The sequence below is a fragment of the Lithobates pipiens genome, unplaced genomic scaffold (assembly GCF_037356315.1).
Source record: "Lithobates pipiens isolate NorthernLeopardFrog02 unplaced genomic scaffold, aLitPip1_a1.2 Scaffold_16, whole genome shotgun sequence".
In the NCBI taxonomy this organism is placed as follows: Eukaryota; Metazoa; Chordata; class Amphibia; order Anura; family Ranidae; genus Lithobates; species Lithobates pipiens.
The window spans coordinates 218,187,898-218,213,418 of NW_027507748.1; the positions used below are offsets into that span (position 1 = coordinate 218,187,898).

At 40.6% G+C, this 25,521-nt stretch overlaps 1 protein-coding gene across 1 annotated transcript; it reads right to left on the bottom strand.

Moving 5' to 3' along the window:
* Positions 1-3,539: 3,539 nt before the first annotated feature.
* On the bottom strand, positions 3,540-25,450 carry LIN28A (lin-28 RNA binding posttranscriptional regulator A). The gene is made up of 4 exons (XM_077484439.1): positions 25,420-25,450; positions 19,407-19,585; positions 7,223-7,407; positions 3,540-3,726 (listed from the first exon to the last, which is right to left on the bottom strand). Exons 1-4 carry the CDS (start codon positions 25,448-25,450, stop codon positions 3,540-3,542), a joined length of 582 nt encoding a protein of 193 aa, XP_077340565.1.
* Between the last annotated feature and the right edge of the window lie 71 nt (positions 25,451-25,521).

The following is a 25,521-nucleotide window of genomic DNA, read 5'->3' on the forward strand; positions in this document are numbered from 1 at the left end:
CCCCTAGTCTCCTCTATGGAGTTCCAGATGTAAATGGATTAAGTAGGTTTACATCCAGCTACCTCAGAGTCTGAGCTGGCAAAAAAAAAAAAAAAAAAACCCTGCTGAGAAAAACTGTAACTGGCCTTTGTGAAAGGGGCCTTAGGCAGAGATTTCATTGAGAGTAGGGTTATAATTGTATTTGTCAGTGTTATGCCCAACCCAGTACAGTGAGGGGCTAGAACAGAATTCATACTTGGTATTAGCTTAAAAAATGGTCAACAGTTGTCCTAAAGTCATCGTGTGTTGGCAACATACTGTTAATGTACCCATATATAACAGCTTATTTTATCAAGACTGACCAAACCTTAAACTTGCCTACACCAGGGCAATTCCTGTTGGCACAGGATTATGGGCTTCCATACCTGTCTTAATATCAAGTATGTGGATTGCTCTCCAGCACTGTGAGATTTGGGATCCTCAGCTTTCTCATGGACCTATAGAAAGACCGAATGAGATCGCCAGGCGAGCCAGAGTCTAAGGTAAGTCATTTTTGGTTTTCCCTCGTAATCTTTTATTTTTTATTTTTTTTATCTAGGTTTCTTCATTTTGTTTGATTTGGAGTTTGTTATGAATAGTAAGATTTCTTTACACATTCTTGAAATTCTTTACCTTGAGGAGAGAAATGTCATAATACCTATATTTGCCCAATAATATTTAAATGAAAAATCTACTTTCAGCTGATTTTACTTTTGATTTTGTTCTGCAGTTTTATAGGACATAATGGTCTTAAAAGTTGTGCACAACAAATGAAAACGTAACTGTTGAAAAGAAACCCACACAGGACAACCCAATTTAAATGAATGCAATTTTAGAAATCTCATGGCCAGTTAGGTACTCATAAGGCTTTCAAAAATTAAATGTTCATATTGCCATTTTACACATTAATTAAAGAATAATAAGACTAACATTCAAAGCAGTCATAAGTAAAAAAAAAAAAAAAAAGAGAGAATAAAATAAAATTCATTTAGAATAAAATATAAAACATAGAAGGGATCAAAATACAAAAAATATTTGGTACAAATAAGGTCAGACAATAAAGGGATCAAAGTATAAAATGTATAAAAGAGATAGCGAGAAAAGGGCAAACACATTATGTAAAGACCAATTGTAGTTGGTAACTGAGATGATTGCTGTTAGCTGCACATGTAAAAATGCCCATTATGAGGGTAACCTAAAGAAATCTGTTGCTATTGAATTGCCACTGGACTTGTATTAGTAAAATATAATTCTTCATTGGGTTTTGCCATGCTCTTTCAAGCACATTTAGTTTGTCTTTGGTGTAGAGTCAAGCTGGCCATACACAATTGGGTTTTACTCCTGAAAACATTTGGAGGTATGTCATTGTAATATATTGATTGTAGAATAGCAAATACAGCAATAACATAGAGCAGCAAAAATCCAGAGCAATTGGATTTCATTTTTCTTACCATTGTGATCAGGGCATACATATGTGTCTTATGGCTTTCTGAAACTTGTATATTGATTTAAAAGATGTGGACTTAGCAACATTTCCTTTATGTGTATAGTCTTAAAAGTATAATTAAAAGACAAACTTTCCCCATTTAGGATAGAGTAAGGAGGGTTATAACCCCCTGTCAGGTTCTTTGTTATTTGTCCCCATTTGGGAGATTTTCTATCACTTCCTGTCCCATAGCCAAAACAGGCAGAACAGGACATGCCTTCAAAGCCTTTGCTGGAGTAAGGACTAGTGTCCCCATTGGAAGATTTCCCCTCTATTGCCGTTGTGCAGACAACCCAATTTTTAGGATTTTCCTTCCATTTCGGTGATAATGGTAAACATGACAAATAAAAATGGTGAATCTCCCTAATGGGTACACATAAAACCGTAAACGCCTTGACCGCTGTTGTAATCCCGCTCTATCCAAAACTAAAGAAAGTCTTACCCATAGTTATACTTTTACAAAAAATGGCTCTGTGTAAATCTGCCTGTCCGTGGTCAGCATAAGTCAGTCTAACGTTACATTCATTGTTTTCAGGCTTGTGGCATACTGCAACATTTGCCTTGGTATCAGCTTTGTATTCACACTGCGAGATTAAACTGGTCTATTTCGGTAGCCTATCACAGTGAACAAAATAAGTCACATTGGGGGAGATTTACTAAAACTAGTGCAGCTGTGCCTACTAACCAGTTTCTAGGTTTTATTATCGAAGCTTAAATTGAACAAGCTGAATTTATAAGCGGATTGGTTACTATGCACAGCTGCACCTAATACTGTGTGCCCTGGGTTTAGTAAATCTTCCCCATTGTGGTAATGCAAAAATGTGACATTGTTTTAAGTATCTAAAGAGAACCTAGTAACCAGTTTTCTTGATAGCCTGTCTCCTCTACCATTAATATTTGACCTGCGCTCCCATGCTGCCCCTTTTACCTACCGGAGCCCTGAAAGAAAGCCCATTATAAGTTCTGAGCTGGTTTGATTTGAAGTTTATACGCCAACACATCACCCTGCTGTGAAGTGACATGAATGAGGTCTCACTATGGGACATAAAAAAAAAAAAAAAAAAGGATGAGAAACACACATACATACACATATATATATATATATATGCGCAGTGCAATGCTCTGCGACATGCAGTGTGAACACAGCCTCACTGTACAGCACGAAAATATGGGTTTATTTGTAGAGCCGTTTCAGTTGGATCCCTAGTAGGTTCCCTGCATCTCTTGCCCATTGCCATTAATACAGATCTGCATTACTGTCACAATCCCAGAGAAGGCGTTTTTTTTGTAGGATGGTCCAAGAAGGGGAAAACTGGAGAGACAGAAAAACCAGGTCGTCCTTCCTGGTTTTGTCTGTCTCTCCAGTTTCCCCCTTCTTGGACCATCATCCATCAATTTATTTATCTGTGGTTTGTGACATAGCAAAGTCTGTGCAGCACAGCCCACGTACGTTATTTGGCACACATTACCTAGTTCATGGTCTTTAAATTATATTAGCAGTCAATTATATATAGTTTTTTTAGTTCAGAAAGCAGGCCCCTTGACTTTTAACTGCAACCCCAAATCAGAGAGGCCCTGTCCTCCCCCCAGATCCCATGTTACAGCACTCGGTTCTGGTGACTGGCTGATCTGCCTACCCAGTATGCATCAGGGGAGAAAGATGGAAGTCACATGCTCCACCATACCTAGTTTCTGGGTATTTCAGAGGGCTCCAGTAGGAGAGGGGTTGGTGAGGGGGAATAGGGATTGTAAAGTACCACCTGTGGAGGGCACACACTATCAAGCAGCACTATTATTTTGCCCCTGATTTAAGTACTGTTAACTTCAAATCTGCTTTCACCGAGTTGAAATGATCAGCTCTAATACTGGCTAGCCATGGTGATGCCCATGCAAAGCTTTTCATGAGTGGGAAATTCATCAATAATTTGAAAAGCTGAAGAATGGGCACCACCATATTTAGAGTGGTGGGTGTTCATCTTTAATAAACCAGAAAAAAATAAATCAATCACAGTGTGAATCTAAAGCCATGTGTCAGCTACTCTGCAGCTGTAGGGCTCAACTCCTCAGTGGCAGGTTTTCCTGGTGAAATTGCTGACACCACAGCCTTCTCTGGGCACTGTGCCACCATGTGGCTAGTACTTTGGCAGAAATGGCATTTCTTGGGCTGTGGTGGCAAGCTACATTCCTTGGCATGGTGATCAAGTCCTCCACAGTTATAACATCTGCAAGAACAAAACAAACAATATTTGTACACTTTTTTTCAAACGGAATTTAACTAAAATTGTTAATACAGTAGTGTATACACCAAGAGAATTATACTTTGAATAGGAACACAAACATTACAAGACACCCACTACCTACCCTGTTATAAAAAGGTATAAGGTCAAAACACTTTGTTGATTTACTAAAAGCAATAGTCTGTACACTGCAAGTGCAGTTGCTCTAGATCTGAGGGTGAACACGCAAGGGGAAAAAAAATAAAAAAGGGTTTGCTTGCACACGATTGGATTACTGCATATAATTCAGCAGCTCTTCCCCCCTCATTTCAGAACTCTCCCTCAGATCTAGAGCAACTGCACTTGCAGTGCACAGTATATTTGCCTTTAGTAAATCAACCTCCCCGTATATATAAAAATGTGTCCCAACAACATTGGCTCACATAAATAAAAACATAAATAAAACCACCAAATGTATGTTGGGGAGCATTCAACTGAAACGTAGCAGTTACTAGTGAGGGGCTGAGGTAGTAGCAAACCAATGTTCTGCAACATAGTGAGGCAGGAATCTGTCTAAAATGAACCTTGCAGATAAATTATAGTTACTATCTGCTAACCTTCCCCCCCCCCCCCCCCAAGTCTATAGGTGTATAAAAATAAAAAAAATGTGTGAACATAAAGGTAAATGATACTTACCTTGAACATCAGCTTCCAACGATTTCCATAGGTGCTGGTGACCATGCTTAACCACCTCTTGCCTCTTGGGAAAGCTAAATATCCTAAATCTCACTGTAATTTAGTGCTGCACAGTGCAGGAAAAAACAATGCTCACCATATTTGAGAATCTGTGCATTTGTACTGCTGTACCTTCTTAACCCCTCCCTTTTCCTCTACTATTGTTTATGGATCTGTTGCCCCACCACCACTCCTGCTGCCACTTGATTATTCTCCCATTACTGCCTGTGTGAATGGACGTGTACTTTCTCCACCATGGTCTGGGTCTGACATGAAGCAGAGTTCCATTCCTCTACCAAGACGACTGCCACTATACCAAGACACAGTGTGGAATGATGCACGGCACATCTGTGGAAAAGCTGTAGGGAATCAACAGACTTGGCATTTTTGGTTATGGCTTCCATAGCCTAGGTATGCTTTCAAATAATGACCATGGAAAGTATCAGTTGTCATTAGTGAACTAAACCCTATGTACCACATACATTAGGGTGACCAAACAGCCACGGTTTCCCGGGACAGTCCCCAGACTGCAAACATGTCCCTGGAGCAAGTCTGTCCCCGGATTTAGGGCCAATCTTGGGCGGTTGCACAGTGAGCTGGGGCAGAGCCCTACCATGGGTCCTGCTGGGATTTTTTGGACCGTGGAGGGGGGGGGGGGGGGGGGGGGGGAAGCACGCAGGATTATACCTTTTATGAACAAGAAAATAATAAGGTTATGCAATTGGGCTGGTATACTAATGCTATGGGGCTGGTATGAAATGATTTCCAGAAATAAACATGCACACACACACACACACACACACACATTGTATGATAGATATAAGTAAAATCAATCATTACATAAACACATACACTGCATATATCAAGTGAGGAAATTATGCTTACCATTTTCCAATAACAAAAAACAAAATAAAAATTAAAACGTTCCCGGATTTAATTTTTAAAATTTGGTCACCTTAACCTACATTACAGCAGTGGGTAGGCAACCCCCAACACGGGTTCCGCAAGCAGCACACAAAGACTCTATTGCTGGCACTCGACTCCCTCCCCATCAACAGAGCAGTGCAGGTAAGTGTCATTTCATTTTTAAAATTTCCCACACTGCACCTGCACTGAGGGGGGAGGCACTGTGCCCACATACATTGTAAAAGATGGGAAACGTTGTTTGGTTCTCTAACTTTGCTGTAGCTGCGATCAGCTTTTGTGATGGGGAAGAGATTGGGTGAGTTCTGCTGGGGGGGGGGGAGACTCCTGTTTCCAGGAGGATGAGGACTGTCTTGGCCACTGCTAAAGCTAATCACAGTCCTTCTGGGTGGGGGTCCCTGTTTCACAGCCCTGCTAGCCCCGCCCACCATCTGGAGGAAGATGACTCGCTTGGTTGCCACCACCAATCTCAGAAAGAAGGGATTTCACTGTGATTGAGAAAATCCCAATCAGGTGACAGTTTGTGGAATTACTCGTTTGCTATAAATCAGTGCACAGATGTTTACAGTTATGGCAGTAATACACAAAAAGAAAATCAGGCGAACATTTCCATTCTGCGAACGATTGGCCAATTTTCTACTCGTTGATGCCCAGCAATACCAGCTATTGATAGTGTGAACGAAAAAGACTGATTGAAAAAAAAAAAAATGCAAAAATTGTGTCCTATCGTTTGCGAATGAACAATATTTTATTCATTGGTGTGAAGGTAGTACGTAAAACATCTCTAACATTATCATGCATGGGCGGAACTAGTAGATGACCCCACTTGTATGCGAGACGTCAACACTACGAATGAAATGGATTGCTCTTTTAAAGATTTTTTTTGATTGGGTAATATTGGCGACATTTTTGACCAATGAATGTGGTTTCCTTGGTCGATTTTCTAACCATGTATTCCTGCTATAAGGGTAGTCATACATTGGCAGATATTTGAAAGCAATATAATAGATAATTGCTTGTGATAATCAGGTAGTGTAGGTAGGACTGGATTTAGAAGTAGGCACAGTGGGAATGTGCCTAAAAGGCAAAAGAGGTAAAAAGGTGACTTTTCACATGCAGTTATATACACACACATTATCACTACCATATTCTAAACCACAGGGTCAGGAAACATTTAAAATGTTCAGGAAAAAAAATAAGGAAGAAGGAGATCCTAGCAGAGTGGTATTACTTTAGGCATCAAACGTTGTGTACCAATAGGCCCAATAACTGAAATCCAGCTCTCACTTTATGACCATCTGCTTTTATATCGGATACTTCATACTTTGCTGCAGAGAATTTCCATTATGCTGAAAACCACTGTGCCTAAGGAGTAAATTCTCGTATCCACAGAAAAGGAAGCAAACCTTTCAGCACACATAATGCAGCAGCACCTTGGCCAAGTGAAGCCCCATACACACTATCAGTTTTTCTGTTGAGTTTTTCCTTCAGATTTACCAAAACCATATAATATGGAGGTCAAACCTTAGGAGTTTCAATGTGTATGCAAATAGGGCAGGCCCTTGCACTACATGGTTTTGGTAAACCTGAAGGAAAAACTCAACAGAAAAACTGATATAGTGTGTATGGGGCTTTAGGGAGAAAAGTTTGAGTGTGTAGTGTTGGTATGACCAGTGATACTTTGACATCAGCAGCTATGCATGGCCAGCATAAGCCACCTTGTCCAAGTTTATGAAAGATGGAGATTGACAACTAAATCAAACCTAAATTAACTTGTATGCCAAAATGTGTATTTCCAAGTCCAATTTTGATTTAATTTGTTCATGGTTATCTGTATCCTTACCGATCTCCTTTAGGCTTCCTTTTCTGCTGCCCCTTTACTTTAGGTCGTCTCTCACTTCCAATGCATGGGGCACCCCCTGGCCCTGTTACTCGGGTGGCCTCCAAGCCCTTTGATGATTTCTTGAAAATGAATTCCACAGACTCCCCTTCCTTAAGGCTTCGGAAACCTTCCATGTACAGTTTGCTCTGTGAATGGGGAAAAATGGGTCAATTATCAGAATGGGAGAAAGGGGAGTGAATTGGGCCACTTTATGAAAGCATCAATCTAAAATAGTTTCTACTACCTAAAATTGTTATAATAAAAAAAAAATAAAATAAAAATAAATCACTGGTAAAAGCAAAACTACTGTGTTATAGCCCCAAACTTATTATATATTACACATTAGGCTGGCCATATTGTGTCATGTCTTGTGATTATAATGATATGTCTGTAGGACAGTTGCAGCAAACTCCTTTCCATGATTGGACTCCCATCACGGATAATCATGTAGTGGTCAGTAATATGCTGTCTCTGTCCACACAAATCAAAATAATCTCTGAAAAAAATATCATAAAAAGACAAATACTTACACATGCTATAAAAGTGTAACAGCGCCATCAACAAACTATATTGTGCAAAAAATTCAAGTGTGATCAAATTGGTGAAGTATCACTATCAAACCAATTACATAAAAATTATTCCATACAAACATCATAATGTAAAACGTCTAGCTCGTTACAATATATGCATCGTGACACACTCACATGAACAGAGTGTCCTTCCCAAGACTCAAGAATTAACCACACATTTGCACAGCGCTTCCCTGAGCTTACTCTTCTGGGGTCCCCCGCCAGCCCTCCTGGCTCCTCCCCCCACTGAGTGCCCCCATGGAAAGCCGCTGTCCATGGGGTGCACTCATGTGGGCTGCTGTTGACAGACAGTAGGGCCCGCCCCACCCCACACTTCCTCGTTATAAAATTTGGTTGACAGGAGTGGGAACCGATGGCTTCCTCTACTATCAATCTTCCCAGTGAGGAGGGGCAAAACCAGAGCTGGACTGGCCTACTGGGAAATTTCCAGATAGGCCAGCAGGCGGCCTGACCTGGGGCCACTTTGAGCTGTGCCTGTAAAAAAAATATGGCTGCAGGCCAACATGTCAACTGGGCATGCGCCATTCTGAAGCTACCTAGGCTCGGGAAAGCCTGTACAGCGTGGTAATGCAATTGCGCAGAATGGCACCATTTTTAAATGTGAGGCAGTCATCTCAGTGGTGGCGTATACCTCAACATCACGACCAGGTAAGACCAGGCCCCTTCGCAACCTCTGACCACCTCCTGTTACTCTCCTGTACCATGTCCGCACAACCTATGACCACCTCCTGCATCATGTCCACAGCCTCTGACATCTCATGTACCAGGTATCCAGGAAAACGACATGGGGTGTGAACCCCCATCTATGGTGGGATTTTAAAACCAGTACTACAATTATGATTTAAAAATTGTCTTTTAACGAATTTAATTTTGTAATAAAAACCTAATATTTAAAATAAATATATAATTTCTTTTTTAATTTTGTCTTTTAACAAATGTAATTTTGTAAACAAAAAAAACAAAAAAATTCCCCCGACCCCACTTTTTTTTTTAAATCATAATTGTAGTACTTTAAAACCCCGCTGTTGATCAGAATTCACACCCGTAGTTTTCTTGGATACATTATAATTGAGATGTTGCAGCCTTAAGGCCTATTAACATATTTATCTCCTGTACCATGTCCGCAGCCTCTAACCACCTCTTTTATCATGTCTGCAGTCTCTGACAGGGGAGTCAAGAGTGGGAGCGCCGCCGGGATGGGGACATGGGAGAAGTCAGACGTGTGTGGACTGTGGAGACTATAGGATAAACCCAGAGCCACCAAGCTGGAGCTGACTGAGCCATGCTTGGTGCACATGAGAGTGCTGTTTTTTATTCCCAGTTCGGCCCTAGACAGAGCCAGGGAGAGTCGCTGCTCTTGTGCACAGCACTGGACTGAGATCAAGCTCAAGTATAAGGGAGATCCTCTCCAACAGAAGGTTTTTTGCCCTAATGCATAAAATGCATTAAAGTGTTTGTTAAGGCTAAATTCAAAAAATCACTGCCAGTTCCTCTATTAGAGTCTGTCGTACCACACTATGCAAGTAAGTTCTAAAAAAAGCGCATTGTAAATACCCTTTTACAGCGGTCTTCATGCTGGTCACATGACTCATTGCCGCTTTATAGCTCCGATACATGGCTTCTGCGGAAGGGGCTGAGATCTCCCTCTGGCATCAGCCGGGGAGATCACATGGCCTCTTGCAGAAGCCCTGTCTTGGAGCTGTAAAGCGGCCACGAGTCACATGACCGGCCTGAAGACAGCTCTAAATAGGCATTAACAATGCTCATTATTATAAATTACTTACATAGTGTGTTATGCCTGGCTCTAATAGAGGGGCTGGCAGTGACCATTGTAGGTTTTTTATCTTTAATAATAGGGGGGGGGGGGGAGACAGTGACACAGAGAGGGAGCTGACAGGCAAGGAGGAGGGGGTGAGGGGGAGAGAGGACAGCTGCGTATGACAGAGGGATGCACTCTGACCATGGTGGTCAGGGCTCAGCAGCCCTGACTCTCATGGTCAGTACAGAGAGGGGATACAGGAAGTGGAAGGTTCGGGAGTTTGTTTTTGTTTTTTTACAGTTTAGAGGGTGGCAGATTACACAGCACAAGCACTGTGCTGTTTAATCTGCTGTAAGGGACCCAGATCTTATTTTGTTTTTTTGTTGGGTTAACAAACACTTTCAGGTCCAAAAAATAAATTCTTAAGGCTTTGGAGCCACTTTAAACCATGCCAATTACAGCCGCACCCGGTGCGGGATGACATCACGTCTAAATAGGCCCTGCGTAGCATTTTTCGTGTGTTTCTTTTTGGGGGCGTGCATTTTTTTTTTTTCTTTTTTTTTTTTTTTATATAAAAAAAAGTACAAAAAAAATCCGGGATATGCTTCTTGCATAAAGAGCTGGTGCTTTGGATTGTTGTATTTGAATGAGAGAATACTTATAGGGTCAATGCCTTTGGTTAGAGTTATTAGCGTAGATGGTGGAGGATTCATGGGGGTATTTGCACATTAGAGCAAACTTTCTTATGAATGAACATTTGCACTAATGATTTGAATGCATTGGTCACTTTTCAATAACTGGACACTTTGGATATATTGCAACACTAGACATTTTAGATTATATGATTTTTGTATAAAATATAGGGCTGTGGAAATTAAAGCAGAGCTCCACCCTAAAGTGGAGCTTCCGCTCATTGGAACCCTCCCCCTCCGGCGCCACAATTGGCACCTTTCAGGGGGGAGGGGGGTACAGGTATCTGCACCCACTTCCGGCATAGATATCTGCAGAAGCTACGCCCCTTTCCGCAGAATGTACGCCCCTTTCTGAAGGTCCCCCGCTGTCTGCTGGGAAACACACGGATCCCAGAGACAGCGGGGACCATCCTTATTGCGCAGCGCGACTCGCGCATGCGCAGTAGGGAACCGGGAAATGAAGCCGCAAGGCTCCACTTCCTGATTCCCATACCCAAGATGGCGGCAGCAGCACCCGAGAGACGATCGAGAGATCGGCTTCGGGTGCCAACATCGCGGGTGCGCTGGGCGTGTAAGTGTCATTATTTTAAAAGTCAGCAGCTGCAGTATTTGTAGCTGCTGGCTTTAAAAAAAAAAAAAAAAAAAGACGGACTCCCGCTTTAAGATGAATTCCAACGATTAATCGTTAATTTGTTTGAGCGATCAAAATTCTTTTGATCGGTACTCACCTCTCTGCCGACTTCTGGGTCTTCAGGGAGTTCCGTCGGAGATCTGGTGACGTCACAGACATCAAGGTCACTGGACTCCTCCCCCCTAGGAGTCTGGTGAAGTTCTGATTGAACGTAATGCATGGGGGGAGGAGCTACACATGATGTCACCCACTGCTGCCCTACGGAACTAACACGATTGTCGGCTTTACATGCTGTGTTTTTATCTTTATCTTTATGTGAGTAGTTTGTATTTGAACACAAAAATTTAATCTTATACTTAAGCGGTGAGCACTTAAATCTTTTTTTTCTACCCATGACCTGGCGTCCTTGCTGAGATCTAAGGAGACGTGAGAGAAGTTTATTGTACGTGTTAAACCTTTTGATACCCGCTTGCATGACCACCTGTTTGCACAGGGGTCCATGCCATAAGGCGAGAGTGATTAGTTAGACCGGAGGTGGAGGGACTGTCATGCTACTGTGGGAAAAAAAAAAAATAATTCAGTGCTACAGTTTGAATTTAAAACATATTTGTGTGAACTGTGAAGTTAAGTCATGGATTGTGGAAACTAACTAGTGTCGGGTGATTGTATATAGTGTACCACTAACTAATGCAGAGTTGCAATGCAAGGAGATCAGCTAAAAGTAGTTGGATCTGTATGTGTGTTACAATTAATCGAAATTAGTCGATTAAAAAAAGAAAATAGATGACTCGAACATGAACATTTTTATCAGTAACTGCCCTAATAAAATACAATTGTGTTTTTTTTTTTTTTTTATGTGTGATTGGTTTGATATTATTCAGGATTTATATAGCGCCAACAGTTTGTGCAGCGCTTTACAATATGAGGGCAGACAGTACACTTACAATACAAATCAATACAGGAGGGATCAGAGGGCCCTGCTCGTTAGAGCTTACAATCTAGAAGCTATTGGCTCTACACCAATTTGATCACACATGAATTTTGTACACAAGATATAGCTTGGTGATAGCGCTGTTACACACCTACCAGTATTAAAAAAAAAAAAAAAAAAGACATGCACAACAAATCAAAGGTTGTTTGCAAAATACCCAAAAAGCAATTCATGATCAAAGAAGCTTTGAATGGTCAACTAATTGTAAATGGCTGACCAAGCTGCTCACATATAGCTTAAGTCTCAATACGGGGACATAATTACCCCATTGTAGGACAGAGTGTTTTTTTCCCCTCTTTACTCATGGGATTCCCCGTTATGCCTACATGTTAATGAACGTGGAAAAGCCATCTCCCTCTCTCCAGGTGGGGGTTGCAGGATTTCCCAGCTTATGACAGAGAGCGGATATTCTGCCTAACTGAATGGAAGAACAAAGGGATCTCAGACATGCTATACATTCCGTGCATTCCTAATAGAGAGGGGGGAGGGTAGGATGTATAGGCAGAGGGGGAAGGGGCTTGTTATGCAGGTAGCCATGTGCTCTATGCATTGTTAAGCTGCTGTGATTAAAGCCACTTCAACACTTCAAGTACGGGTAAAATGTCATTACATGACCCATATAAACGTTAGGTGACATATCTATGCTCCTGTGACAATTCAAAATCTTTAGCTGGCCATACATTCCCCCCCCCCCCCCCCCCCATTTATCAGGTTAAAAATAAAAAAAAATTATATGACCCAATTCCCCATCCACACATTCGAATTGGAAGGGGGAAATCGCTTCCACTGTAATATGGTGTTCTGACGAAGCATACGTAAAGTGTATGGGGTTACAAACAAAATAGTTTACATTCAACCATTTTACATTTGTCAATTTTGCTGCATGGAAATGCATGTCAAGCCGGACTCCAATTCTTTCCTATGTGGCTAGTTTATCTATGTGTTGGATCTGGCATTATACCCAAAACTATACGGCTGGTTTATAGTCTGGATGTTTCCAGTTTGATTGCACATTGAGCTTTGTATATTTGCTAAAATAAGGTTTACAGTGACAAAATGAGGTTGATTTCTAAAAAAGCAAATAGGCTATTCACTTGCCCACTTTCATGGTCCAATTACAAGCTTGCAAAATTGCTTTGGATACTCGTTGCAGAGTCAATTTTCGCCTTGCGAAGTGAACAGGACTTCCTGCATTGTACAGGTTTGAAGAGACAGAATACATTAAGCAATCCCTAGACTTGTGGGTTAAACTGTACCCTGGGCATAAAACAGTCAAAGTGAGTGCAGAAAAATACACGTGCATGTCACCTACGTGTGAATGTTTGTGTAATGCGCAGACATCCCAGTGCCAACCTAATGTCAGGGAATAATGACATTTCACTGCTCACATTTGACGACACCCTAAAAATTGAATCATTTCCCTTTTTGCTAGTTAAGACCATCAAGAATACCTTACTTTTTAAACTGTGTAGCAAAAGAATATCAAATTGCAGCGATACATATTTATGGAAACCTAGATTGCCACCATTGTTATTTATATCCCTTTAACTTTGATAAATGGGCAGAAGAAACATGAATACTAATCTCTACACAAACAAATGCCATAAACCAAGTTGATTGCACCCAACCCCAGGAAATGTATGCCCAGTAGGGCTTAATGTAAATATCAGTTAAGGAAAATCAAGATGTAATATGGTTTGGGGAATAGGATAGTGGGTGTACACATTCAGCTTCATTACTCTTCAATGTGCATTTGCTATGCATTATACAATATTTTACTGTTAAAGGCACCACCTCCTCATATCTAGCACTATAGTGAGGCCTTTAGAAAATACCTTCTTTACCATATAAAAAAAAAACCCACAACATTCCTTTTATTTAATTGGTTAAAATGTGTCTCAAAGAAACAAAGACACTACATTAAAGAGGAAGTAAAAACCCTGATGGGTTTACTTCCTCTTTGATTCCCTGCAAAGGTAAAGCATAATGGACTACTATGGCATCGCATAGTAGTCCATTATGTGTCACTTACCTGGACACAGGAGCCAGCGAAGTCACGATTTCTCCTGTAGTTCCGAGCGTCCATCTTCTTGGGTGGGTCTCGCTGCTCCGGCGCTGTGATTCGCCGGAGCAGTGATGACCTCACTCCCGCGCATGTGCACGGGAGCCAACACTCGCGGCATATCGCTGCGATCTGCGGCTTTCCCAGTGCGCCTGCGCGCGCTGTCTACGGCGCATGCGCCGTAGACAGCGGTGGCTGTCTTCAGGTAAATATCTCCTAAACCGTATAGGTTTAGGAGATATTTCTTGGGCTACAGGTAAGCCTTAATCTAGGCTTACCTGTAGGTCAAAGTGGTTTGTAAGGGTTTACAACCACTTTAAAACAAAGTACCAGCATCATACTACTAAACCCCATGCACTCCCCCTTGTAATCAAAAGGTGTATACCCTCTAGTAACTGATCAGATAAAGAAATATATCAGATGGGAAATTTAAACCAATTTCCCCTGACTAATATATTTCTTGATATCTGTTCAGTCAGAGGAAATTGGTTTAAATGTCCCAACTGATATTTCTTGATATCCATGTTGTATCTGATCAGTTAGTTAGGTTGAATAAAGACAACGGTCCATCTAGTTCAACCTGAGTGTGTGTCTACAATTGTCCCTATCCCTGTACATTGCAAACTCACATCAGTCCTACCCTCAAAGAGCCCACAATCCAAGGTCCCCATTCATATACTAGGGCCAATTTTGGACAGAAGCCAATTAACCTACCAGCATGTCTTTGGAGTGTGGGAGGAAACCCATGCAGGCACAGGGAGAACATGCAAACTCCAGGCAGGTGTTATATTTTTTCTATGGTATACCACTAGTTCTTCCAAAGGGAAGTTTTCAGCACTTTTAAAGTCCCAACTTTTTTTTCCTTCTTGTGCATACTTCTGAAGCCCTAGTCACACCTTCCAAGTACAAGCAGGAGAATGGTGATTTATATCACAGACCACAAGTGTCATTTTCAGTGGTCCCTAGGCGCCATGTCAAAGGGAATAGGGCTCAGATTAAATTCAGTCTGTCTTGAATGAGGGTATGGTAGCCATATGTGTGATCATAGCAGAAAGGACACGAGCAGGTCGGGATTTAAGAAAACAAGAAGGAACTATGGCGCTAATATAAAGTTTTCAATGAGTGTATTCTGCAAAGATCCAGTGTAAATTGTGAACAGTGCCAGGATCACAAGTGGTACATGTAGGATGTAAAGGCCATGTTGGTGGTACATGACAGGCAAAAATTAGAAATATTAAAAATCTGAATTTAAAAATTGTTCTTGTTCCCTACAGTAACCTAGTTCCCTGATTTTATTCTCTCATTGCAGCATGTGGGATTAAAGAAACAATGACGCAATAGGTATAAAATGTCTCTATACCAGGGGTAGGCAACCTTTTGAGCACAGTGTGACCAAAAATGTTTTCAAAGAAATTAAGCATGACAATTTTATAACAAAAAAATGTTAATTTTACACTCTCAATCATGAAAAGGATTTTTTATAAAGTAAATGCTGTTCACTACTTACACTGCTGTAGTGACTAATTAACATTCTGTACTCGTATGCCTAAGATCAGCTGCAATTCCTGTATCTGAAGTCCTCACATCAGCCCCAATTACTGCACCTTCACACCTCAAATCACTGTACCCCCTGCAAATCTGTACCCCCACTGCACTACCCTGCACATCTGCCCTACCACTGTACCACCCTGCTCTTCTGTCCCACCAATGTAACCCCCTGTTCTACTTTAAAAATAAAATCTCAATCACAGTGAAATCCCTTCTTTCTGAGATTGGTAGTGGCAACCAAGCGAATCATCTTCCTCCAGATGGTGGGTGGGGCTAGCAGGACTGCGATTGGCTTTAGCAATGGCCAATTACAGTCCTCCTCCTGGACACAGGGACTCCCCCTTAGCAGAACTGTATCCAATCTCTTTCCCATCACCAAAGCCGACAATCGCAGCTACAGCAAAGTTAGATAACCAAATCAATTATTCCCATTGTTTACAATGTCTGGGGGCACTGTGCCTTCCCCCCAGTGCATGGGGAATTGTGAGAGATTGGAATGCATTAGCATCTCACTGACACTGCTCTGCTGATGGGGAGGGAGTCAAGAACCGGCAAAAGAGGCTTTGCATGCCTCTTGCGGCACCAGTGGGTTGCCTACCCCTGCTCTATACAGTACTATATGACATGTATGATCATAACTGAAGTGTTGCTGGTGTGTATTTGTTAATTATATACGATTTCCATGACAATACCTGTTCTAGGTGCTATGGAAACATTTGGAGGGGGGGTTACTAAAACTGGAGAGTGCAAAATCTGGTGCAGCCCTGCATAGAAACCAATCAGCTTCCAGGTATTATTGTCAAAGCTTAATAATTGAACGAGCTGAAATTAGAATCGGATTGGCCATAATGCACAGCTGCACCAGATTCTGAGAGCTCTAGTTTTAGTAAATCTCGTCTATTGGGTACATGTTCTCAATAGTATAGATAAGGCTATGTTTGTAGTATAAAAAAAAAAAAAAAAAAACACACACCACCAATCACCACTATATACATTATATCCTATTTGAGGATCTGTTGAAGACAATGTAATTTGCTCTTATCTTCCTGTCTCTGCAGGATGTGTTATCTCACTTTGTGTCCTGTGTACACAGGAGATATTGGGATAGGAAATATGGTGCCCTATGGGAGGGAGGTGATGGTGGCTCTGGTCTGTAGAAGACTCTGAGACCTTTTGATGCTGAGAATGTTGGGAGGCTGCAATAAGGAAATTAGACATTTGAGACAATAAAGTGAGATAGTACCCTTATCCCACCCACACACTTCCAAAATCTCCTGAGAATGCACAGGTCAAGCAAAGGTTACTGGGAATCCATTGCATGCGATTCATCCCTGAATATTCATTCCAGTGCTTGCAGGTGGTCTCATCTCAAGAGAGATATATAAATACACAGAATTGATAAATGTAGATAAGAAAGACAGTTGTTTTAAATCAGTTTTGTTTTATACTGATTGCATGGATAAACATTTGGAATGCCATTAGGTATATCAGAAATGCACAGGAACCTTTTCCCAGCGTGGATGAATTTCCCTGTGGAATTTTATACACTTACAGCTTTTTTAAATTAAAGGCGTGTTCATTCTTTGGCGCAATCAGAAGTCACTCTACTGAAAGCAGTGCAATATATAGTGGATTCTGATTGGTTGTTATAGGCTATTGCTTACAAGAAGTTGCACAAATTAAGGCCAGTACTCACTGTTTTGGGGCACACGCAAGTCTACAGTCCCTTAAATACAGATAAGATTGGATTTCTGGAATGCTTGGAATTTATCTTTTCAGTAAAAAGGAGTTGAGATCTTGAAATCGATCCCCTGTCAAACACTTCCTCTTGGCATCTCTCTATTTGTGCTTTAAAGCAGTACACTTTCCCATTTACAAAATGGTAATGAATATGAAAAATGATTAAAAGTTATCTTTAAAAAAAGCCACACACTTTTTTTGATCTGATAAACTTTACTAATCTTATGTACTTTCTAAAGCCCTGGCCCTTCGCCAATCAGACAGTACTTTCCCGGGTACTTGCTAAGGCCAGTAAAGTCTTTATACTGGGTTCTAGTTATTAAATGGCGTTCCTTTTCATTGACTTTTTTCTTTGATACCCATCCCTTTTCACTTTTTATGTTTTGTTTTTTCCCCCCTCAGGTATGGGCATGGGCTCCAAGGTCCACAGCATGCAAGAACTATATTATTTTTATCTGCCCGGAGCGCCATAGAAGTACATGCAGGCGGGCAATGTTAGGCAATAAAGATGTTATGGCTCTACAGATTCACCCACAGATCTGAATTTGACAGGCATGCAGGGGCAGGTGCTCAGAACTGTCCAGGGCCACACACCCACCTCTGCATGCCTGTCAATCTTAGATCTGCGGTTGAGTCTGGACAGCTGCTGCATCTTCATTGCTTAATATAGATTGCCTGCATGCAGCTCTACACTGCTGAAAATGCATACCGCCCCCCGCCCCAAAAAAAAAAAAAAAAAAAACAGCAAACACCACACAGTTTCTCTTGCATGCTTCTGGCCTCCAGGCCTTGGCACCCAAAACAAGGGCTCTTGTGATGGACCTTGCTGAGAGAGATCAAATGCGGCTTTTTTTTTTCTAGTGGGCTGTAGGGAGCACTCATGTGGAAGGATTGATCTGTACAATGGTTGTAATAGAACTGATCTCTAGCAGTCTCATATTATTTGAGTTGATGTACTCAGTCAATAGGCTGTTCAATTTGCAAATGAAGTGGCGCTTTGTGAAAGGAATTTGACCCAGAGCTTAGCGAAAGGTGAAGCTCTGTTGACTTCCATCATCCAATCATTTGCAGGCAAAAATGCAGCCTATTTTGTTTGCACGTGATTGGGTATTCTTTGCAAAAGTAGATCTTCACCGCATTCACTAAGCACAGGAGCAAATTACTTTACAAAGTGCATGCTTGTAAAGTGAATAGTCTATTTGCCTTCTGTAAATCAACCCCACGGTGTCTCCAGTCTAGGACTCCTTCGTCTCCAGGGGCGTAACTATAGGGGGTGCAGCAGTCGCGACCGCAACTGGGCCCCGTGCTGCAGGGAGCCCATGCAGCCCCCTCTACATATGGCCAGCAGCAGCATAGGCAGCTAGGGGTACCAGTGCACCATGTACATGGGTGGCTGGAGGTGGAGGGTGACTAGCAGAGCTCCATGCTCAACTATCGCACTGGCTGCTCTTTAGTTGTACATTCCCCGCATGACCTGTGTCCTCGGCCGGCTCCTCAGAGTACCCCTCTTCTGCTCCATGCATTGCCACTCCATCCGATGTCTGTTCTCCCCAGCCAGAGTGAAAAAATAAAAAAAAAACTACTGATGCCAGTGGTGGAACTACAGGGCTCACAAAGGTCATACCTGTGACCACGCCCTGGAGTTCCACCGCCGGACTCTGAGGGAAGGGAACGGGCTGGGGTTCAAGGGGGCCCTTCTTGGTTTCTTGCATCGGGGCCCTGAAGGTTCTAGTTACGCCAGTGTCCGTCTCCTACAACTTCTATAGCATATTTGGAGCCTTTGAACTTCACTTGCTGCATGCCCATAGTTTTTGGACATCTTCTATTGCATATATGTGATGTCCGCTTTCTGTTGCATTACATTCAATTCTTGTTATATGTGGCCCGTTAGTGATGTCATGTCAGGAGTCACACTTGAGGCCCTGTGTCAAGAAGGTTGACCACCACTGTTCTAAAGCATCTTACAAATATTATTAAATTTTCAAAATCATATACACAAGACACTGTATTCATTTGCAATCCATAGTTGATTAGCAGTTAAATATTTAAATCATGTCAACGTGTCAAAAACAGTATAGATCCAGAGCGCCATTGGAATTTTTTTTTTTTGGGGATCAGATAGGTTTTCTTACCTGATGCACAAAGACATCCACAGGTGTCTCCAGCTCAACTCCTACTTTTTTAGTCATTGTGAGGAAACCAAAGCCCATTCTAACATTGAACCATTTGCAGGTCCCGGAACCCTGAAAGTTTTCTGACTCCCCACCTTTAGAAGACTCTGAGGAGTCTTCTACAGGCTTCAAGAATCCTCCTGTAAACATAAATAATACAGTTAAATTTTGGAAAGAATTAAAAAGATATATTATATTTTTCACAAGATCAATTATACAGACAGTTTTGTAATAGTAAAAAAATCTAAATGCAAATACTAATTAGAAGTATAAGAATAATCACTTCATGATAGCCATTGATGGATTCGCTCATGTAATCCAAAAGAAGCAAATTCAAATTCCGTGTACAGTTTACAAGAAAGCCTATGTTGACCAGGACACAGCATGGAGCTCCTTTATAGGTAGGTTCATGGGAAATAGGTGTAATGTTATTAGATCAACAATTAATAGTATAGTGGCTTGTTTTTTTTTTTTTGTTTGTTAGTTTTTTAAGTAAATGAGTGAAATTGAGTTCCCATTTCCCTGAAATTATATTAAAAATTTTAACTTTTTTGGAAACGGTCATAATTTAGGTAAAATGCATAGTAGGGAATGTGAAAAGAAGTTTTGTAGGTCTGCAATGGACAAAAAAAAAAAAAAAAAAAAAGGAAGAAGAGTTGAGACACCTACATGCTTGTTAGTGCTAGACTGTTCATTCAAATTGCCAGAATAAATTAATATTCTGGCCAATGGAATGAATGAGCGCCTAGACGCTTGACGAGCGCATGCAAAACGTGGCTTTAGGTGTGTTTTTTTCAACAGGGTTTTCCAGCCAGGAGCAAATGCATTCAGAATGGCTCGTCAAACGCAAAGCGTGCATGAGGTCTCAAAAATTAAGTATCCTATTACTTTCCTAAGCACGGGTGAAAAAGCATCTGGTATATGATACAGGCACACTTATTCCATGGCCCATCATCTTCAAGGCTCTGGAAGCTCCAAGCCTGGTGTGTTCTGATATGCTAATCTCAATTTGTGCCTAGATCCACAAGGGCTGGCCTTTCTCCTGCCTCATTCAATTTAATATTGGATATTGAAGCAATGTCCGCTGATGGGCTAGAACATCAGAATATAAATATTCCAATTGAGACATTTGTTCTGACGACTGTGTAAGAGAGGAGCGCCTTTACTTTTTGGTAAACTTCTTCTCACTTCCTTTTTGTACAGAACAAAACATGTTCCCAATAAAAACACAAAAAACAAAAACTAAAAAAAACAAAAACAAAAAAAAAACAAAAAAAAGACAGACGTTTTAACCATTCCAACTTTTTAGGGACTGATTCCCAGGACAGCAGCTGGCCAATGTGGTTAGGGTCTGTCCACAGACATGAGATAATTACTTGATCCATTCACAATCTCATGTCTATGGGCACATATTGAAATAAAATAAAATGTTCCCGATTTATGTGCTGCCAATGATTACAAACAAGGAGTCAGCAGGTTTAAAAGTCTGTTCCTGTGCTATTGGAGCCCATTGGCTGGCCGTACATTATACAATTTTCTTTTTTCAATTTCCTTTAGATGTACCTTGAACTATGTAGTTAAAGGGCCTACCTGACTGCATACAAAATTGAAAGTGTTTAGGGTTGATCTCACATTATATGATTTTGGTAAATCTAAAGAAAAATGCTACAAGGACGTTGTATATTGTATGGGCAGCCAAAGTCTGAATCCAGCCTAAGGTTGGATTCACACCTATGCAGTTTTAGTGCTTTTTTCATTTTGCAGATTTGCACTACAGTCCATTTAACATTGTTTCCTATGGAACACATTCTGTAGAGCAAATCTACAACATGCATAAAGCACAATAAATGCATAGGTGTGAATCCAGCCTTAAGGGCCAATTTTAGTTCAGATTTTGCAGAGTTGTATAATCTCAAATAAGTTTGCAGCATACTGGAAAATTTCTAAGAAAAAAAAAAAAAAGAAGAAGGTTTACCTCTAAATTAAAATGTCCTAATGTTAAACTGCACTAAAAGCTGGCCATACATGGATAGAAAATAGTTTGAAAAAAAGTTTTAGTTTTCCATAAAGATATGTCGAACGACTGTTGGTTTTCCACACTTGTCAACATATTAAAAATCGATCGTTGCGACAAATGGTACATTTTTTTGTCGATCAATGCACATGCCTTGTACTTTCCCCCCCCCCCCCAAACTATTTACAATCTATTTCCCCACTAATGCTGGGTTCGATTATGCAACAAAATTCCAACGTGACGGATCTTTCTTTTTGCAAAAAACTTTGCATTTCGAGAATTGAAGCTTATCGAACGTTTTTTCAAAACAATTTTCTATCCATGTATGGCCAGCTTTACAGTGATCTTTAATTTAGACTGCTCTAAAGCAGTAGAATTTTAAGGAAACAATTCCATTTTGGAAAGCTAGACTCTTAGGCTGGGTTCACTCTTTACATGCGGCTCACAGCAGGGGGTCCAGTGTATCCCCATTCACCATTTCAGATCCGATTTCAGCCTGAATTTTTGACTCAATTCGAACCTGAAATGGACTAAAAAAAGGACACACGGGGCTCCTGTCCAAATTCGCACCGGACCTGCTGCGGAGATATGTGAACTAGCTTCATAGAGAGTCGGTGTCTTATCATATAAAGGTCCTCCATCCGATATGCGCAGTACACAGCAACACAGATTCCGAAAATTGCCGAGGACGAATGGCGCCTGCGCCGTGAGTCCAGGTTCTATCCCCACTATCCAAGTGGACATAGAGTAGGAATATAAAAGGGCCGAGCCCGAAGCGTGGCAAGCGGCCCTCTAATGTTCACAACCCTATGTCCACTCGGATGGTGGGGGTACCACCTCCACTCACGGCGCAGGCGCCGTTCATCTTCGGAGATTTTCCGAAGCTTCGTCTGTTCCGTACTGCGCATGCGCAGTACGGCTCGGACACTATATGATGGCCGGACACTATATGGCAGAACACCGGTCAAAATCTCCTATTACGAATTGGATGCTGGGAAGTTGAATCCAATTTGCAATAGTGTGAACCCAGCCTCAAGCCTAGTACACATGGGCTGAATGTCGGTTGGCATTGACCGGTTCAATAGAAACCGGCTGACATTCAGCCCATATGGCTGATTTCTTTTTAAGGGGCATGCCTGAAAAAGGGCTGTTGATTGAGCGATTGGCTGAAAGTGCTGATCAGATGCCAGAGTGCTGACACCCCACCCCCGTCAGAACACAATAGAACAGCAGGGGAGATTGCTGTACTAACATTGCATGGTTTGTACAGTGGCTTCAACCTTTGCTTTTTTTTTTTTGTTCAGCTCACTGGGTTGATCAAAAAACACACAAACCTCAGTATTGTGTACATGCATGTCTCCCAAATGTTCATGATGGATCTAGTCAAAACAAGTTGAATTGATTATCCAGGCATTTGGCACCTTGCAAAATTTTGTATCATTCGTAGCAGCAATGAAATGCAAAGCCCAACAAAGCAGATAACTGTATTGATGTACATACTTCGTGGCATTCTATATTTGAGCACACACTGTTTCTACATGTCTGTCCTCTGCACCATTTACACAAGAGGATGACCTATATATTAAAGCTGAACTCCAGGGATGATATCTTTTGCACACATATTGGGCCAGCTTGGGATAATGCAAGTATACATATGTGATACCTAATTAGCCTCTGTGGAAGCTACAAAATCACTGTAGCTACTAGCAGAAGTCTTCTGGGGGCCATGCTGATTGGCTGCCCTTCTGCATAGTAACCATAGGGGCGCTCTTGTCCAGCACAACCGCCATTCAGAGAATGCCTTGCATTTTTCTCAATGAATGCAAAGCGTCCTCCAAATGATAAGACGAGGTTGAGTGGAGGGGCACCTATGTAATCTCCAGTAGTGCTCAAAGAAAAAATAATTAAAAATTATAATATATATATATATATATATATATATATATATATATATATATATATATATATATATATATATATATATATATATATATATATATATACACATACTTTTTTTTTTTTTTTTGGAGAATGTGCAAACTTTATTTTTTAGCCTTGTGTATGGAGCTATTCAGGTCAGTGGAGTCTTTTAGGCTAGCTCCAACAGCCAGTGAGTACTTAGTGGACATAAGGAACATGTACCTGGTAACCATTTTGACTTTAGCATAACTAGATTTAGAAAATGAGCCTATAGCTAGCCATGTACTAGCATATTTTCAAAAAACAAAACGTTCGGACAAAAATTCTTACAGTATATTTGACAAATGTTGTTCAAAAGCACTTGAAATTTATAGTTGATTTTTGAATTAATGCAATTTCCCAAACAAAAACCACATTCACGTTTAGAAATTCGTAAAAAAAAAAAAAAAAAAAACAAACACCACCACACAAAATTTCCATCCTGCTTCTTTGAAATTTTCTCTTCGCTGTGGTTGATAACAAACGTTAAGTTTTACCCCACTAACAATTAGAAAAGCAAGAAATGAACATTTTTAAACAAAATTCTTCTAGTGCATAGACAGCTTATGGATCTTAAAGGAAACCCATACTAAAAAGGAATATGGAGACTGCCCTTGAAATGCTAATTGGCAGACACTCCTACTGATGCAGTGGATTCAATACTTTCTGATGCGTTGACCTGGAACAAGCATGCAGATCAGGAGTTCTGGCTTTGCCCAGATTTCTATTGCTGCATACATAATTTGAGACATTCAGCAATGACAACATGCATAAAACTGGCCATACATTAGTAGAACTTTTGTCAAAATGTTCATTTTGAGAATGTTTGTTTGACTTTTTAATCGTTAGTGGGGTCAAATCGATATTCATTTTAGGCTGCAGTAACAAGAAATGGAAAGTCCATTTGTTCTAAAATGGATAAATATCAAATACAATTTTTAAATATTTTTGAACAATATTCGTCAAAGCTAGTAGTGTATGCTAAGGCCAGCTTTATTCTCTCAGCAAGCGGACCATTTGATTGTATAAGACTTTATGTTTAGATGGAAATGTACAGAAATCTAAATGTATGTAGGCGTACATAAGATCCAGTGTACCCAGTTTGTATGAAAGAATGAATGGATAAGATAAAGATTAGGTTGTAAATGCTGGCCAAATGCAACACTTTATTTTTAAAATTTTCATACCATTTTTATTATAAGATGTTTAGTTTAGCAACATTCAAATCAAAGTTAGTAGAGTTGGTTTAAAACAAAATCAGAAAAATAATAAAAATGAAATAATAATAATAATAATAAAAGACAGTCTCTGTAAAAAGCCAAAACAGTTTAGCAAATCTACATCTTCCAACAACATGGGATTTTAACATTGGTTAATGAAAAACATTCTTTACTCATTACTAGGTTATCAATCATCATTGTTAACCTTTGAGTAAAACATCAGTCCAATGATTCCAAACTCAGTATTTAGGCATTAAACAATTTGAAAAATACTAAAATTATTACTTTCAATAATGTAGTTATAGTAGTGCATCATAACTGGTACAAACTAGGCAGTTTCTGAAAACTGCAGCAATGTATCTACTACCTTTAGTAGTCAAAGCACAGGCAAAAACATAATAAAATGATCCAAAACACTAATGAACACAGCAAACTTGTTTTACAACAAAAACTATTTTACAACAAGCATTGCAAAAAAGTAAAAATTCTCTAGCTCACGTTTTTCCCAAAAAGCTAAAAACAAAAAAACGCACACCACACATTTCAACCCTAAAAACTCTCTCCACTTTCACTCAATAGCCACTGTTACAAGATCAGAGCAATTCACTAGCTTGCAGCGGAAACAAGGGCAGATCTTACACTCTCAAAATCTGGATACAATAATGTCCCCAAAGAAAGTCAAAGCTTAGTGGCACCCAGCCAACTACATCCCAGGCTAGACACCCATTTCTTCCTATATGTTGGCACATCCAAGACCTTTCCCACAGCCACTAGTCATCACCTGGAATCTCAGCATTGGTAACAGAACCCATTTAGGAGTTCCTCTTGAGTTAATGAAGTATCACAGGAACTCCCTTGAAGTCTTGTATCAGCCAAAAGCCTG

Excerpts from the sequence above, each read along its gene's own strand:
- LIN28A (XM_077484439.1), bottom strand. The coding sequence starts at position 25,450 with ATGGGTTCTGTTACCAATGCTGAGATTCCAG. Across the intron at positions 19,586-25,419 it reads TACCAATGCTGAGATTCCAG|GAGGATTCTTGAAGCCTGTA; the intron begins GTGATGACTAGT and ends TTATGTTTACAG. Across the intron at positions 7,408-19,406 it reads TGGATGTCTTTGTGCATCAG|AGCAAACTGTACATGGAAGG; the intron begins GTAAGAAAACCT and ends CCCCATTCACAG.